This window comes from Adiantum capillus-veneris, chromosome 25, assembly GCF_014529385.1.
Source record: "Adiantum capillus-veneris isolate H3 chromosome 25, ASM1452938v2, whole genome shotgun sequence".
NCBI lineage: Eukaryota > Viridiplantae > Streptophyta > Polypodiopsida > Polypodiales > Pteridaceae > Adiantum > Adiantum capillus-veneris.
The window spans coordinates 86396914-86413050 of NC_140955.1; the positions used below are offsets into that span (position 1 = coordinate 86396914).

General features: G+C 43.3%; 1 protein-coding gene across 5 annotated transcripts in view; it reads right to left on the reverse strand.

The window, feature by feature from the left end:
* The window catches only part of LOC147425212 (uncharacterized), a 52977-nt gene extending 37909 nt beyond the window's left edge, over nucleotides 1-15068 (reverse strand). The window contains exons 1-3 of one of the 5 annotated variants that reach the window (XM_086499849.1): nucleotides 12516-12790; nucleotides 3633-3825; nucleotides 3255-3345 (exon numbers count right to left, since the gene is read on the reverse strand). In XM_086499849.1, coding sequence (XP_086355975.1) covers nucleotides 3255-3333 — 79 coding nt within the window. In that variant the 5' untranslated portion in view covers nucleotides 3334-3345; nucleotides 3633-3825; nucleotides 12516-12790. Of the gene's footprint in view, nucleotides 1-3254; nucleotides 3346-3632; nucleotides 3826-12515; nucleotides 12791-14510 lie in introns of those variants that run through there. The other 4 variants (XM_086499847.1, XM_086499848.1, XM_086499850.1 and 1 more) reach the window with 4 other exon arrangements.
* Nucleotides 15069-16137: the final 1069 nt, after the last annotated feature.

Sequence of the window (16137 nt, forward strand, 5' to 3'; positions counted from 1 at the left end):
AATCGAGCCATGTATGAAGGCTTTCTTGAGACTTGGAGTATGTCTACGATTGTGCCTATTTTCAAGTCAGGAGATCCCATGATTCCCGAGAATTGTCGCACCATCATGGCTGGTCACACATTGGCTAGGCTGTATGCATCTGTTCTTGAGCAGGAGCTAAGTAGATGGGCAGAGCGAGAGGGCATACGAGCACCAGGGCAAGCATGATTCAAGAGAGGTTTCTCCACTCTTGACCAAATCATAACACTCAGAGCTATTATTGAGGAGGGTAGACACCATGGCAAGAGGATCTATTGTAGCATTGTGGACTTCCCGCAAAGCTTTTGACACAGTTCCGAGAGCTAGACTTATCCGCAGACTGCAAGACATGGGTGTGCCTATAGAGCTCATATGGGGTATTCTAGCTTTATACAGGACAGTGATGGGGCGGGAACGCACTACTTAGGGAACGTCTAACATGGTCCACTCTACTATTGGAGTGAAGCAGGGATGCCCCCTATCTCCGACTCTTTTTGGATGTATGTAGATGAGTTTTCAGACTATGTAGAACATCAAGGAGACAAAGGGGCCCAGCTAGCAGGGACATGGATCCCGTTGTTACTATATGCTGATGATTTTGTGTTGATTTCTGACTCTCCAGAGGGGATGCAACGTCATTTAGATGCTTTGCATACATTTGCTCGTGACAGTGGATTGTTTGTCAACCTTGGAAAAACCAAGGTTATGGTGTTCAACACCACACCACAATGGGTCAAGAGGTCAACACCCACACTTACGTATGGCCAGGAAACTGTGGAGTACACAGATGCATATACCTATCTTGGGGTAGTTTTCGATGGACCGGTGTTTTCACTAAGGAGAGCATCAGAAACTAAACTGACGAGAGCATATGCGAGGACTGGAGAGGATGTGTTTGCAAGTTTAGTTTCAGGAATTGCGAACAAAGCTCTGGCTTTTTGACATTCTAGTGACTTCAGCTATGCTCTACGGAGTTCAGGTATGGGGACCGTCAGTAGACCATCATGGGAGATCTGGCAACACAGATGGATGGAAATATATGGAGAGGCCTTTGGTCTCTACGATCGCTCGGATGATTCGGGCTAAGGCCTCAGTGCCGCATGAGATTATCCGAGCCGAGCTAGCCTTCCCCCCCCTATGGTTGAGGCATTGACTAGATCAATATTCTTTATACACAGTTTATGGGATCTCAAAGACAAATCACAGATTTCTTTGCACCAGCCAAGGGAGAGCCAGAGGAGCAGTCATCGCAACAGATCTCAGAGCCCACCCACACTAGAGGTACGTTGATTGACTGAGCCATTGAGCTAGGCAGATCCAGACACCCACGTCGCACGACCTCGAGGAGGCTATAGCAGAAGATACAGATCACTCTAGCTCGACATGTAAGACACCCAACCAGAGTACTGACCATGGAGGAGGTTGATGAGATTCGACAACGACCGATGAGAGATTTCGTTTGAACCTAGCAAACCCCCCCCCCGCCCGCCTCCCCTATATCTCGTCTCAATTCCGAATCAACTTCAGATTCATTCACTTAGTGTTTTAGTTTTAGTGTTAGTTCTTTGAACTTTCCGTACTCATACATGGTATCAGATTCACCAATAGTAACTTCTTGGTCTCATAGGTGATTTTGGCCTTTCGACGACGTTAATATAACATTTCATTTCTCTCTCTCTCTCTCTCTCTCTCTCTCTCTCTCTCTCTCTCTCTCTCTCTCTCTCTCTCTCTCTTTTTCAAGTAGAAGTGTTTGCTATTGTGATTCACCTTTTGTGCTTAACGTACATAAAGTTTCATATGCTGATGATATTGTGTTGAGATCTGACTCACCGAAGGGTATACAACAACATTTGGATGCATTACATAGCTTTACAGAGGATAGTGAATTGTTTGTAAACCTTGGTAAAAGTAAGGTTATGGTGTTAAACACCACACCGCAATGGATCGGGAGATCAGCACCTACATTCACTTATGGTCAAGAGATTGTTGAGTACACAGATGCATACACTTATCTTGGAATAGTCTTCATTGGGCCAAGGTTTTCTTTGAAGAGAGCAGCACAGACTAGATTGTTCCGAGCGTATGCGACCTTGGGAGGAGTCTTACCATACACCGAGCAAACTTTACCGAGCGAACTACAAACCCGAACGAGACTTACTTACAAATAATGTGTGTGTGTGTGTGTGTGTGTGTGTGTGTGTGTGTGTGTGTGTGTGTGTGTGTGTGTGAGAGAGAGAGAGAGAGAGAGAGAGTTCTAATCAATTTCTGTACAAGATAAGGAAAAATAAAGGAACCTACAAGATAGCTACAACGAGCAAACAATAACATCATTTCTTAAAAACACTATTATATTGCAACATTGGACTGCATCACATACAAAATGGCATACAAGAGAAAGAGTGAGAGAGTTGTAAACAATTTTTGCACGCATGAAATTTCCAAAAATAAGGACAATAAAAGAATTTTACAACGAACATAAAAAAACGTCATTTCAATAAAAACATTGTCTCTTCATTTCAACAAACTTTTATGATGATGAATCACACTCATCATCAATTAAGACATGTCTTTTATGTGGCTTGTCAAGAGGACGCATATCGTATCTGGGGTCTCACACCATCCTTCTTGCTTGTGCCTCAATGTATACCGGCAAGGCACTTCAATGAAACAAAAAAAGATCAACTCAATAGAAATGACCACAAAAATACACATAACTACATCAACAACCTACTATGATGTCATACCATGGTAGGTAAATATACTAGTCTCCTTAAACCCAAATGTATGTCAAGAGATAAAAATGAGGAAAACACATGTATGTGCATAAGAATCTATGACAAGATAAAATGCTCACAAGTCATCAAACGGGTTTCAACTTTCCACTCAATGGTATCTCCCTCATCCACCACATTTGCAAACGTCAATGCCTCTCGTCTCTCTCGCCCACTAGACTGAGACTGAAGTATGTATAGGTAGCACATACGTCAAAATCAAAGCCGCATGACTATCCAAGGATGCACATGCATGACTAGAGCATCAATATGCCCGAAGAACTGGAGCAGTCCCACAACCAAACTCTACGCATATGCCCTTAGGCCGACAAAGGAGCTCCACCAACGAAGAAATAAATGAAGAATAATGCTGCATAGACCCACGCCAAGGTAGACCGGAATCCATCATTGCATATGTTGTCTCTGACATGTAGTGCCACATGATGGTATCTGTAGGAGTCATACCTACAGCATGAAAAAAGGGTGTACTCTCAGCAATGTAAACATTCGATATAACTCCGCGCTTGTGAATGAAGAACAACATCGAGCTATCACACTGCAAAAACAAAAAGCATAAATAGCAAGAATAGTATTATTTAACCTTAAATGCATGCATAAGTCATATACTAGAGCCACAACCTCATGACAATCTCCGCCAACCTCAACATATCCGTAAGGAGAGTGATGCATAACTACCACACATCGATGAATAAGTAAGTTAGATGCTCTACACACCTTCTCTATCCAAAATAGGTTGTTACCTTTAACAAAAAACACAATGTGCTTGACAAAGACCAAAAACACAACAATCAATACACAAACTACAAGCAATTTTTTTGTCACCTGCAATAGAACCCAAGACAACCAGCCATCCAGAATCTGCCAATGTACTAGTGTCAAATGGATAGCAGCTCTCACATGCTCCTCAATGAATGCATCCCATGTTGGCTGCGATGGAGAAGAGTACAAAACTCCTCCAAAAGGCAAATCTAGAAAAATAAAGTCTGCTGCCCAAGGAACGATTCGACCACCCCTCCTGTAAATAAAATTGTAGATCATACTCTCTACCATGTCAGGCTCAGGCCCCATGTCATGTTGCTTTCCCTTATCCTTGGGAAGCGATACTGTTTCATATACACAACCCCAGTTTCAAAGATATTTATTAAACACAAAACACACCATTAGTCATCCAAATTCATTAAAATCATTTATAAAATAGTCACTAGTATGACTGGATCTAACATTTTGTCGAGTCTTCTAAGAATCTACTCCATGTGTGTCAAGTGACATGTCATCATTTCTCATGCAATCTGCTCTCATCTATGCAGAATGTATCTCTCTCTCTCTCGCACAATAACATATCCTTGCTCCATGTCTATCCACCATGGGCAATGATCTAGCTCCCATTGTGGACTATGCATAGTTTAAGGATACATGCATCCCTCTCCACTATCAAGCTGAGCCCATGATCGTGCTAGGAGAGGAATGTCCACAATATGCCGCATCCAAAGTAAATGACAGAAATATCTATAGAACATTTAGCATATGCAAAAGTAAGAAAAGAACCAAATGCTTGCTAACAATGTTAAAGAAGTTTAATAGTGATGAACTCCATCTGTAGAGTTGCCCCGATGCCATATGATAATAGTCAGTCTTTTTTAGTGTTTGCAACTCCACCTCACTATTTCTGCTCTCTAGGGACACCTCAATAGGAATGGTGTAGATGCACATTGATAATGGTGTAGATGCACCTCGACCACGTCTTCTAGAGCATTCGCAAAAAGATTTGATTTTGTAAAGATTTTTGACCAATTATTCTACTAATTTCACAATTGGCAAGTCATACAATCAATAGTTTTTTGCTCCAAACTATACCACGTCGATGCGGCATGGTTTGGAGCAGAAAACCCACCTTCAATGGTTTTCCACTCGAAACTATACTGCGTCGATGTGGTACGGTTTGGTTCATCAAAGTGCTAATCAGTTGTCATGACTAATTTATCATTCAACTAGTTCAAGAAATGTGAGACAACTAGCCAAGTGCTCTTAGATACGGAAGACCAAGTTCTTCCCCATTGTCCTCATAAATTCGAAGAAAAATGCTTTAATGACAATACTCTTATGCTACCATCTTGACAACATCCAGGGAAAGAATGATGGGTTTTCTGTCCGAAACTATACCGCGTCACGCGGTATAGTTTTGGACAAAAAACCTAGGCATCTATCCTCAAACTCATCATATGTTTCAAAAGATTTTCAGTTCCTACTAGGCCTTCCTTTTTAGTTTCCATATGAACTAAACCACCCTTTTTCAAATCTCCTACCTCACTGCATGCTTGAAGACTAAGAAGTTAGGTAATAGCATCCGGGCAGACACCTAGAATTTGCAAGTGTTCGAGACACTCGAGTGCCTCAACATATCGCCGTTGACCCACATAACCTGATATCAACACATTCCAAGAAACTACATTCCTTACCTGGAGAGCATCAAACACTTGTCGTGCTTTTGTGAGTTGCCCACTTCTTGTATACAAAGCCATAAGAGTGTTGCCAACAACAACATTCTTTTCAAGTATTCCTTTCCTTTCAATCTCAACATGGAAGCCTTCATTAATGACTCCTGCATTGCTGTAAGCTTTCAGGTTGGATGTATAAGCCTGAGCACTAGGAGAAAGAGATCCAGGTTGCATTTTCTTGAAATATTCAAACGCTTGTTTCTTACAAAGATGTTCCATAGGTATTGACGATAAAACAACTGCAGAGGCTAAATTTTGGACAGGGAACCTACAAATCACTTTTTGAGCAAGACCTAACAACCCATTCTCTACATACATGCGCAACAAGCTACTGCCAATTTCGTTTTCAGTTTGATCATATGATCATTGCCCTGATTTTGCATTAACACATTACCCAACCCTCTCAGATTAACGCATTAACGCAGTGTCTATACTCAAACTCATCAAAGGCAAAAGCTGCATCTCTGTACCAGAAACGCAAAAAACTTACAAGCGCATGAGATTTTGCTCGAAACCATCCCGCATCGACGCGGCATACTTTCGAGCAAAATCACATGGAGACACTGTGTTAATGCGGGATTAACGCATTAACACAGTGTCTATACTCAAACTCATCAAAGGCAAAATTTGCATCTCTGTACAAACAACTCAAAAAAACTCACAAGCACATGAGATTTTGCTCGAAACCATCCCGCATCGACGCGGCATACTTTCGAGCAAAATCATAAGGAGGCATTTCGGGATTAGCGCATTAACGCACTGTCTATACTCAAACTCATCAAAGGCAAAAACTGCATCTCTGTACCAAAAACTCAAAAAACTCAGAAGCGCATGAGATTTTGCTCGAAACCATCCCGCGTCGACGCGGCATACTTTCGAGCAAAATCACATGGAGGCATATCGAGATTAACTCATTAATGCAGTGTCTTTACTCAAACTCGTCAAAGGCAAAAACTCATCAAAGGCAAAATTTGCATCTCTGTACCAAAAAACTCAAAAAACTCACAGGCACATGAGATTTTGCTCGAAACCATCCCGCGTCGACGCGGCATACTTTCGAGCAAAATCACAAGGAGGCATTACGGGATTAACGCATTAACAGAGTGTCTATACTCAAACTCATCAAAGGCAAAAACTGCATCTGTGTACCAAAAACTCAAAAAACTCACCAACGCATGAGATTTTGCTCGAAACCACCCCGCGTCGACACGGCATACTTTCAAGCAAAATCACATGGAGGCATTTCGGGATTAACGCATTAACACAGTGTCTTTACTCAAACTCATCAAAGGCAAAATTTGCATCTCTGTACCAAAAAACTCACAGGCGCATGAGATTTTGGTCGAAACCATCCCGCGTCGACGCGGCATACTTTCGAGCAAAATCACAAGGAGGCATTTCGGGATTAAAGCATTAACGTAGTGTCTATACTCAAACTCATCAAAAGCAAAAACTGCATCTCTGCACCAAAAACTCAAAAAACTCACAGGCGCATGAGATTTTGCTCGAAACCATCCCACGTCGACGCGGCATACTTTCAAGCAAAATCATAGGGAGGCATTTTGGGATTAATGCATTAACGAAGTGTCTATAATCTAACTCATCAAAGGCAAAAACTCATCAAAGACAAAATTTGCATCTTTGTACCAAAAACTCAAAAAACTCACCGGCGCATGAGATTTTTCTCGAAACCATCCCGCGTCGACGCGGCATACTTTCGAGCAAAATCACAGGGAGGCATTTTGGGAAATGATACTGACCGCTTGGGAGGCATTTTGGGTGGCGTGTAGGGTCGATGTTGAGCAGTGGCGCGTGTTGAGCAGCAGAACCCGAAACTGGGCACGTCTCTCTCTCTCTCTCTCTCTCTCTCTCTCTCTCTCTCTCTCTCTCTCTCTCTCTCTCTCTCTCTCTCTCTCTCTCTCTCTCTCTCTCTCTCTGTGCTACTTTGTCTGAGCCGTACCTATTTTGTTGAATAATAACCTAAGAGTTAAAAATTTTGAAACTCCCAAAATATCTCCGGTTGTGAAGGTCACAAGAAGAGAGAGAAGAAGAAAAAGAAGAAGAGACCTTAAAGATCAAGCCGATGAGGAGTTGAACTCAATACCTATTATTTAGGAGGGAGAGAGAGAGAGAGAGAGAGAGAGAGAGAGAGAGAGAGAGAGAGAGAGACCTTAATTACTTTACATTAAAAAAATCCCAAGAGATCTTAAAGATCTAGCCGACTAGGAGAGTTGAACTCAATACCTATTATAGAAGGGAGAGAGAGAGAGAGAGAGAGAGAGAGAGAGAGATTAATTACTTTACATTAAAAAAAAACCCAAGACTCTAAAGATCTAGCCGACGAGGAGAGTTGAACTCAATACCTGTTATTTAAGGGGGAGGGGGGGGGGGGAGAGAGAGAGAGAGAGAGAGAGAGAGAGAGAGACGTGCCCAGTTCCTGGTTCCTGCTATACTTGCTCAATGCGAGCCACACCTGTCTCAGCTCGACAAACATCTAATATCTATATTAAAAAGACAAACTGCTAGGCCATGTGGCAGCAAATGCCTACAGCCATGGGATGCTTACCCTTCCTCTCCTCCTCTCCTTGCCATCGTGGCATTGGGCACTGCCCCTTTGAATCCATCTATCCTTGCCTATGTGGCATCCATCAAAGAGCGCACACAGAGTGCCACAATGTGTTGCAGCCACAGTGCGCAAACAAGAAAGCGCAGCTGGCTGGGAGTCAATGCGCTGTTGAGCAACCCTAGAATAGTGAGCCCTGCCGCATGGCCTTAACTTCGCCCTCAAAGAGAGGAAACGAACCCTTGAGCTGCGGGTACCTCCTCCTCTCTACCACCTCGATATAAATGAGCAGTGGGCTGTGTCCTCAACGATATGCGCAGAGAGAGAGAGAGAGAGAGAGAGAGAGAGAGAGAGAGAGAGAGAGAGATTTTCTTGCTAATTTGTGTGCAAGCGTCTGACAGGGTAAGAACTCTCTATCTCTCTCTGTCTCTCCCCCTCACTCGACTGCAGCATGCTTCTGATCTCTCTCTCTCTCTCTCTCTCTCTCTCTCTCTCTCTCTCTCTCTCTCTCTCTCTCTCTCTCTCTCTCTCTCTCTCTCTCTCTACTGCAGCACGGCATGGCAAGCGATAGTAAGGGTAACTGAGTTGATTGAGGCCGCACCAATTGGATCGCTAATTGCTGCCTAAATGTGGTAGGGGGGGGTATAAGCAATGGTAAGGATTAATGAGCAATGCACCCTAATTAGTTAAGCATAGCAATGCACTCACAATAAATGATAACAACAGAGAGAGTCTGTTGTTTGATTAAGAGCCATGTTAGCATTTCAAGAAATTGCATCATAATTACACAAGTGTTTCGCACAAGCAGATGATCAACAAAAGCCATCGGAATTAATGTAGTTACCATTTTGTGGAAGACAACTGGTAGGTATGTAATGTGAGTGGGTGGGTGTTTGTGTGTAATTGGCTATGGAAGACGAGAGAGCTAGGATGGACTTTGTGTTTGCATGTCTAGGTCAGCTAGGACGGACTAAAAGAGAGAAGATTGTGCCACACGTGTGCTAACACGGCACTGCCCAGACTCCAGAGATCAAGGCGGCGACTTGGAGTAGTCTTTGTTGAGTTGGCGTCCTACTCAAAGAGCTAGGCTATGCAGAGGGACGAGCGAGTAGAGAGAGAGAGAGAGAGAGAGAGAGAGAGAGAGAGAGAGAGAGAGAGAGAGAGAGAGAGGCCGCTAGAGGCGGCCGGCCATACTAGTAGGTCTTTATGAAGCCACGTGTGCAGATTTGTCTTTGGTAGTTTTGCAAAGTGTGCGTTACAATGCTTACTTGAAGGGTGTACAGACTCTATAGGACCAATCATGCCAGATCTTGCTGCAAGATTTATGAGCAACCAATCTGGGAGTGGTTCTGGTAGAAAACTAGTAGATACAACACCATTGGCAGTTTTTGAAATGCAAATTCCAAGCCCAAAGATGAATAGAGATTCAATAATGGAAAAGAGTGTGCGCAAAACTAGACCTATCTTTATTGACCTTGATGAAACTCTCGAGGAGGATAGCCATAGACCTGAGTTTGTTACAGTTACCACACCAGTCAATTATAGAGAGCAAAACAAGTCGGTCGATTTTGCGACATCAAAGATGTGGCCAGAGCAAAAGCTACCAAGAACAGTTTGGGCAATTCGACAAATACAGCCTGACAGGAAAACTACATGTTTCCGTGTTTTGCTTGGTGAGACAGCACGTTGTGGTAGATTTATAAATGAGACTTCAAGCAACATTAAAACTAGAGTTCCAGCACCCTGTTTTTGGGGAAGGAGGAAATATCTTGCTGCAGGCCCTAAACCTAGAGGGGTTGTTGAGGGATTTGTCTGGTTTTGCAACAGTAGCAACAGTCATTCTTGGAATATTGATGAAATGATTATTGGACCTCCTGGACCTGCCCTTGGAACGTGGACTGTGGATAAGGGAACTTACCTTTTGCCTTCGGAGATTGAGATGCTTCAAAGGAATGGATTTGTTTTGCAAGGTGGTAATGTATGCACACCTATGGGAAACCACGCTTCAAGGCAGAATAGGCCACAACCTAGTTCTTTTCGTGCAAAGTTTAGAGATGGAAAACAAGTGAGATGGAGGTCAAAACTAACCAAGGAGTTCCATTACTTGATTGAATTGGGAAGAAGCATGCAAGCAAAGTTGGTGCGGGAGGTAATATTGGTGCCAAATGCATCGCATGTTTTACACATTAGCACTGATGGTTCAGCTCAAATTGGTATGACTCATGCGGTGACCATTGCAAACTTTCCTCGATGTTTGTGAGGACTTCCTAAAAAGAGATAGCCAACACCTCACGTATGTGCCATGCAAACACATGTATTTTGTGTTGTTTCGTGTCCTCAGCTTAGACTCTATAGCTCATGAGTTTATTGATCAAGCCGCACTAACAAAAGTAGAGCTATTCCAGGGACTAGGAGGGGCTAGAGTTTCAGCATAATATTGTTCCCTTGAGAATTTGGTTGGTTCAATCAATGATGACTTGATATTTATTCCATTTTGCATATAGTGCTCGTTTCACTTAAAGAAATAACAAAATCTTCAGCCTGGGAGAGTTTTTTGCCACCAAGGTTGACTTCACTGCTAGCTTGAAAAACGATAGCTGCATTTTGTCATCGAATATATAGCTTGAGTAAATATGAATTTCCTTTTAAGTTTTTGAGAACTTTCGCTTGGAAAGATGTGTCGCTCGGTTTTTCTTGCTCGGAGAACGGTTTGCCCCCCTTGGGAGGATTGAAGAGGATCTGTTCGCAATTTCAATTCCAGGAACCCCGAACAAAGCTGTGGCTCTTTGATACCTTGGTAGCTTCAACCATGCTCTATAGGGTTCAGGTTTAAGGACCCTCTGTAGGTCAGGATGGGTGGAGAGATATGGAGAGCCCTTGGTATCTATGATCTCGACTAATTAGAGCCAAGGCCTCCGTGCCACATGAGGTCATTAGAACGGAGTTAGCAAAACCCCCCCCCCCAACCCCCCCCCACCCCCCTTCATGGAGATAGAGGCATTCACCAGATTAGTCTCCTTTATGCACAGCTTATGGGATACTACCAAAGATAGATATGCCAAATTGACCCTTGAGTCCTCTAGACAGTCAGTTTTACAAGGGGACACATCATGATGGTCTACACAGATGTCATCATGGTTTCAAATACATGGCTTCAGCATAGACAACTTATCCCCCTTCAAGTACTCCCTTGATGCCCCATCATTGTCTCTTACACGGGTGGAGATTACTAGACTCATTCGTCAGGACCTGACCCAGTTGGACACCAGCAAGACATGGATAGAGCCGAGTCGGGAGTTGGGTACGAAGATGGCTTTCTATAAAGAGTATCTTCTCCTTGTGGTTCGACCCAAATATATGATACACATCTATCTCATGGGTTACGGTGTGTCATTGGTCAGATACGGACATCTTCCCACCCACTTGAGATTGAGACTGGTAGATTCAGAGGGATACCAACAACCAGCAGGATATGTCGCCTATGCCATATAGAGCCAAAGACGGAGATGTATTATATATCTCAATGCACAGTGTACTATGAGATACGGGGTCGCTTCCACAGTCTATTCAGAGACGCCTTCATACCTTTCTCCAGAGTCATGAGCTATCAAGACCAAAGATGCCTTAGACTATATCTACTTGAGCTACACATTCACAGAGACAGTTTACTGAGTAGATCTGAAGAGAGACAATCCCAGAGACAGATTATCAATTTCTTCACACTAGACAGAGGACAGATAGAGCAGCCACCACTACAAAGCTCAGCTCATACTCACACCCGCAATAGGGAGATCGAGATGCCCGCAACAAAGGAGAGGAGCTTCACAGCATCGACGCAGACAGCAACAGAGGATTCGAGCCATACTATCTCGACATCCTGAGTGCAGATGAGGATAGACTCATGGCCCATTATATCACCCTCTTCTATTGGGAACCCATTGTATCAGTGATCACACATACCACACACAGTTTCAACTAGTAGCACTCCTAGATTCATTTTAGCATCTCTTTTTTTTACCAAACATGGTTCACATTCACCAATTTGTAACGGTTTGGTCTCATAGGTCATGTTGGCCTCTTGAAGACGTTAAAATATCATATCATATCATTTCTCTCTCTCTCTCTCTCTCTCTCTCTCTCTCTCTCTCTCTCTTCAGATAGATCTTTATGGTCTCTTGGGATAGTTTCCTACGACATTAAAATTCTCTCCTTCTTCTTCTTCTTCTTCTTTTGTGTGTGTGTGTGTGTGTGTGTGTGTGTGTGTGTGTGTGTGTGTGTGTTGTCCATGCATCATCTGAGGTGGTCCTACATGCGTGCATGATAAACACAAACAATCATCAAGAACAAGACAAGCTTGAAAGCAATGACACATCACAGATGATTAGACCACCACCATAGAATGGGTTACATAGGGTTATGCAAATGGACTCGGCATGTGACTACAAGGTCACATTCTCCAGCAAGGGTTTCTGAAATGCTGGAATGTTGAAATGGGCTGAGGATGCAGAATGCACGCATGCACTTGCGCACGTGCACACACACGTTACTCAATGGTTTGTTTGGAGAACGCCTACATTCCTGCAGTAGAGCAGTGACACCAAAGAGGTGACAAGAGAGAGAGAGAGAGAGAGAGAGAGAGAGAGAGACCTGGAACACCATCAACTTCTGCTGCTGACTTGAGCAGAAACGCCAAAATCAGAAGTTTGTGAAGATGGAAGAGTAGAAGCGCAGAGCTAGCCATGCTCTAATCTGCGATCAACCTCTCAAAGTTTCTTGGTCAAGCCTCACACCCACTCAAGTACTCAAGTGAGTGAGTACTCTTCTGGACCGAACCAGGGAGCGGGCTTTGATTTTTAAATCCTTTTCAGAGTTGATGGAACAATGCAACCAATCGAATTCTGTAGTCGTGGGTACGTCGGGACTCGGCCCTAAAGCAAAACCAAAACAAGGTGACAGTTCACTAAGGCTAGTGAGAGGAATTTAATAATAAGAGCATTTTTTTAAGAGAAAAAAATTTAAGAAAAGGACATTAACATTTTGATATATTTGTTATCGCAGTAAAATATTATGTTTTTTGAAATCAAGGTTTTGAGGATGAACTATTTAGGTTACAATATATTCCAAATGCATAAAAAATAATGATTGAAAAAACACTTGAAGAAAACAAAAGGTGAAAGAGGATGAGAAAGATTGTGTCTTCTGATCAATGCCCTTTTTTAAAGAGAGAGATACACAAATAGTTTTAAAAAAAGTTTGTCATTAATCAGCAAGCTTTAACCAATGGTCCACAATTACGTCCAAAATGCAACCCTTTACACACACACACACACACAACCCCCCTCCCCCTCTTTACCAAGACTTTAAGGAAAATTGGAGATTCTCTCTAGATGCTCTCCTCTTTGTTTCAATTCTCTCAATTAATTACAAGGAGTCACATGCAATTCTCTCTCTGCTACAGCGGAGAGCGTGGAAGACCCTACAAAATACTGAAATATCATACTACATGGCATAAAACAATAGATCTGCATACATGTTAACTATCCTTGCACATAATCCAAGCTATACGCAATAAGCTAGAGACACAGAGCAAGAGAGCACGTGCGGATGCACCTCCTAGAGTGGAGTGCTACACCGGCACCGTGAGAGAGAAGAGTAGAGAAGAGAAAAGAATAGACACAGGCACTAGGTGCAATCTCCCCCCGTGCAAGAGTGAGCATTTTCCTCTTGCACGTATTTATCTATAGATTTTTTAAATGCTCAAAGTGAATATATTGTAGTGTGAGCGACTTTCCCTTGTAAAGTCAGGTGGCTGTTGTAAAGTCGGGTAATTGTTGGGTAGTTAAGGGTCACTTCTTAATCAAACCCATTCTTGATGTAATTCAGACGATATCTACATAAGGAAGAGAAGTCCCACACTTTAGGGGACAAGTCTTGACTGAAGCAAAGGTGTGCACATTACATTGGTGGAGAGGCGGGGTAGCATTTTTAGCAACATCCTTCCCCGAGTGCACACAGCAGGCGCCTCGTCAAGCTTTCTTCTAAGTCCTTCGTAGCAGTCTCCTACACAATCGACATGAGTCGGCCCTTTTCGCCACATCAGACCCCTAGCTCCCCCCGTTTTCAAGATGTCTCAATGAATCCTGAATTCGGCATGTTCAATCCACCCATCGAGCAGCTTGTTCAAGCATTAAGTGACTTGATCCATTAGGAAAACCAGACTAATCACGCTCTGCTCAATCAAAATCACAGTAATCAAACTCTCCTTGACCATCTCTCTTATGCACACCATAGCCGCCCTGATCACAAAATCCGGCCTAAGTCCTTCTCAAGTCTGCCAACAGAAGATGTCCTCACCTTGCTTGATCACTTCCACAATGTCGCAACCTATCACAATTAGTCAATCCCTAGACAAGCCATGAAAGCTAGCACCTTGTTTGAAGGCGTGGTGGCTACATGGTACATTCAACAGTCACAAGAGGTCAAGCAAGACTGTGATGTTCTCAAATCAGTGTTGATACGCAATTTCACCCATGATAATGTAACACAATAGCCCTACAGCAACTTAAACACCTTAAGCAACAGCATCAAGAACCTGTGGCACAATTCCAAGTGAAGATGACACAACTACTATTGCGAGCTGACCTGACCATGTCCGAAGAAGTGAAACTTTTCTTTTTGTGGCCTCGTCTTCGACATGACATCTCCAGAAGGGTGCGCGATCAAGGACCAACCTCATTTCACTCCGCAATACAGATTGCTCACAGAATTGAAAGTAGTGAACGCTCAGAGAAAATTCCATCTTTTCATCCACCACCTTTGCCCAATATTCTACATCCGCCGGTAGACACTCCTTCACCAATGGAGGTGGGTTCACAGAACGTGCAGGTTAATCCTAGGCAACAACATCAACCGCCCAATCCTCGGAATTCCCCATACATTAACATTAACCGTCGATCTTTACCCGAGCGGGATGCACAAGTAAGGCCAAAACGCTTTTACTCCAACATTTACTGGCATGTCAAGAGGCAGTGTCGTCGTTGGCTGGCCACTCAGCAAGTGCAGAATTCCCAAGTAGCAGTCACTGATTCCACAACCCTTGTAGCTTTGCCGGAAACCTCTCAGCGGGTGGTTGGTGGAAGGGCCCCACCCGCATATTCATGCCACTACCTCTTCCAGACGTCAGGTATGCTCTACTATTGCCCACATGTATGACACTACTCATGAAGCCCTTTTGGATTCAGGGAGTACTATTTCTTCAGTTAGCTCTCACCTAGTTACCCAATTAGGCCTACGCACATCCTCAACCAGTCCCATTACTGTTTTGTTCAGAGACAACAAGGAAGTGTATACATCAACAACATTTGCTCACTGCACTTTTTACATTTCAAATAACCTCTTTCATCATAGCTTTTATGTTCTCCTCAGACAACTGTTTCCCATCACCCTAGGATGCGATTGGTTCATCAAACAAGGAGCACGCCTCCAGTTTGATACCCATCATTTAGTACTACCCCAGACCCTTCCTATCCCTTTGCTGTATTCCCATACATGACCAAATTTGTCAAGACCCAAAGCACTATCATTGATGTCAAAGCTTGCACCATCGACATCAGATCACTTCTGCCTAAGTTCCCAACCCTCTTCCAGAAACCACTCAGACCATCAACTGTCAACCTCCCCATTTATCATTCTATCTAGACCACAAACAACCACCCCATTAAGATGGCCACACGGAGAAGGTCCCCAAAGGAGAATGCCATCATCAATAATGCAGTTGAAGACATGCTAGATAAAGGTATCATCAGCCCATCTAACAGCTCTTGGGCGTCTGAGCCCCACCTGGTCCGCAAGGATGATGGCTCCTATCGTTTTTTATTGATTTCAGACCACTTAACAAAGTCACCGTACATGATCTCTATCCTCTTCCCCGAGTCAATGGTCTTCTTGACAAACTAGGAAAATCCCGCTACTTCACCTCTCTTGATTTAGCGTCTGGGTATTGGCAGATTCCCCTCAACCCTAAAGATGCTCACAAGACGGCTTTCAGAACACCCTCGGGTCTTTACCAATTCAGCCGAATGCCATTTGGTTTATCAGATGCAGGGAGCTCATTTCAGCGAATAGCTAATCCTATTTTTCAGGATTTGATACAAAAAGGATTGGTATTGGTATATCTGGACAACATTCTTGTCCACACAACCACTTGGGTACAACATCTACAGGTGCTTAGTGAGGTTCTCAATCGCGTCCGCCAATTCAACCTGCAATT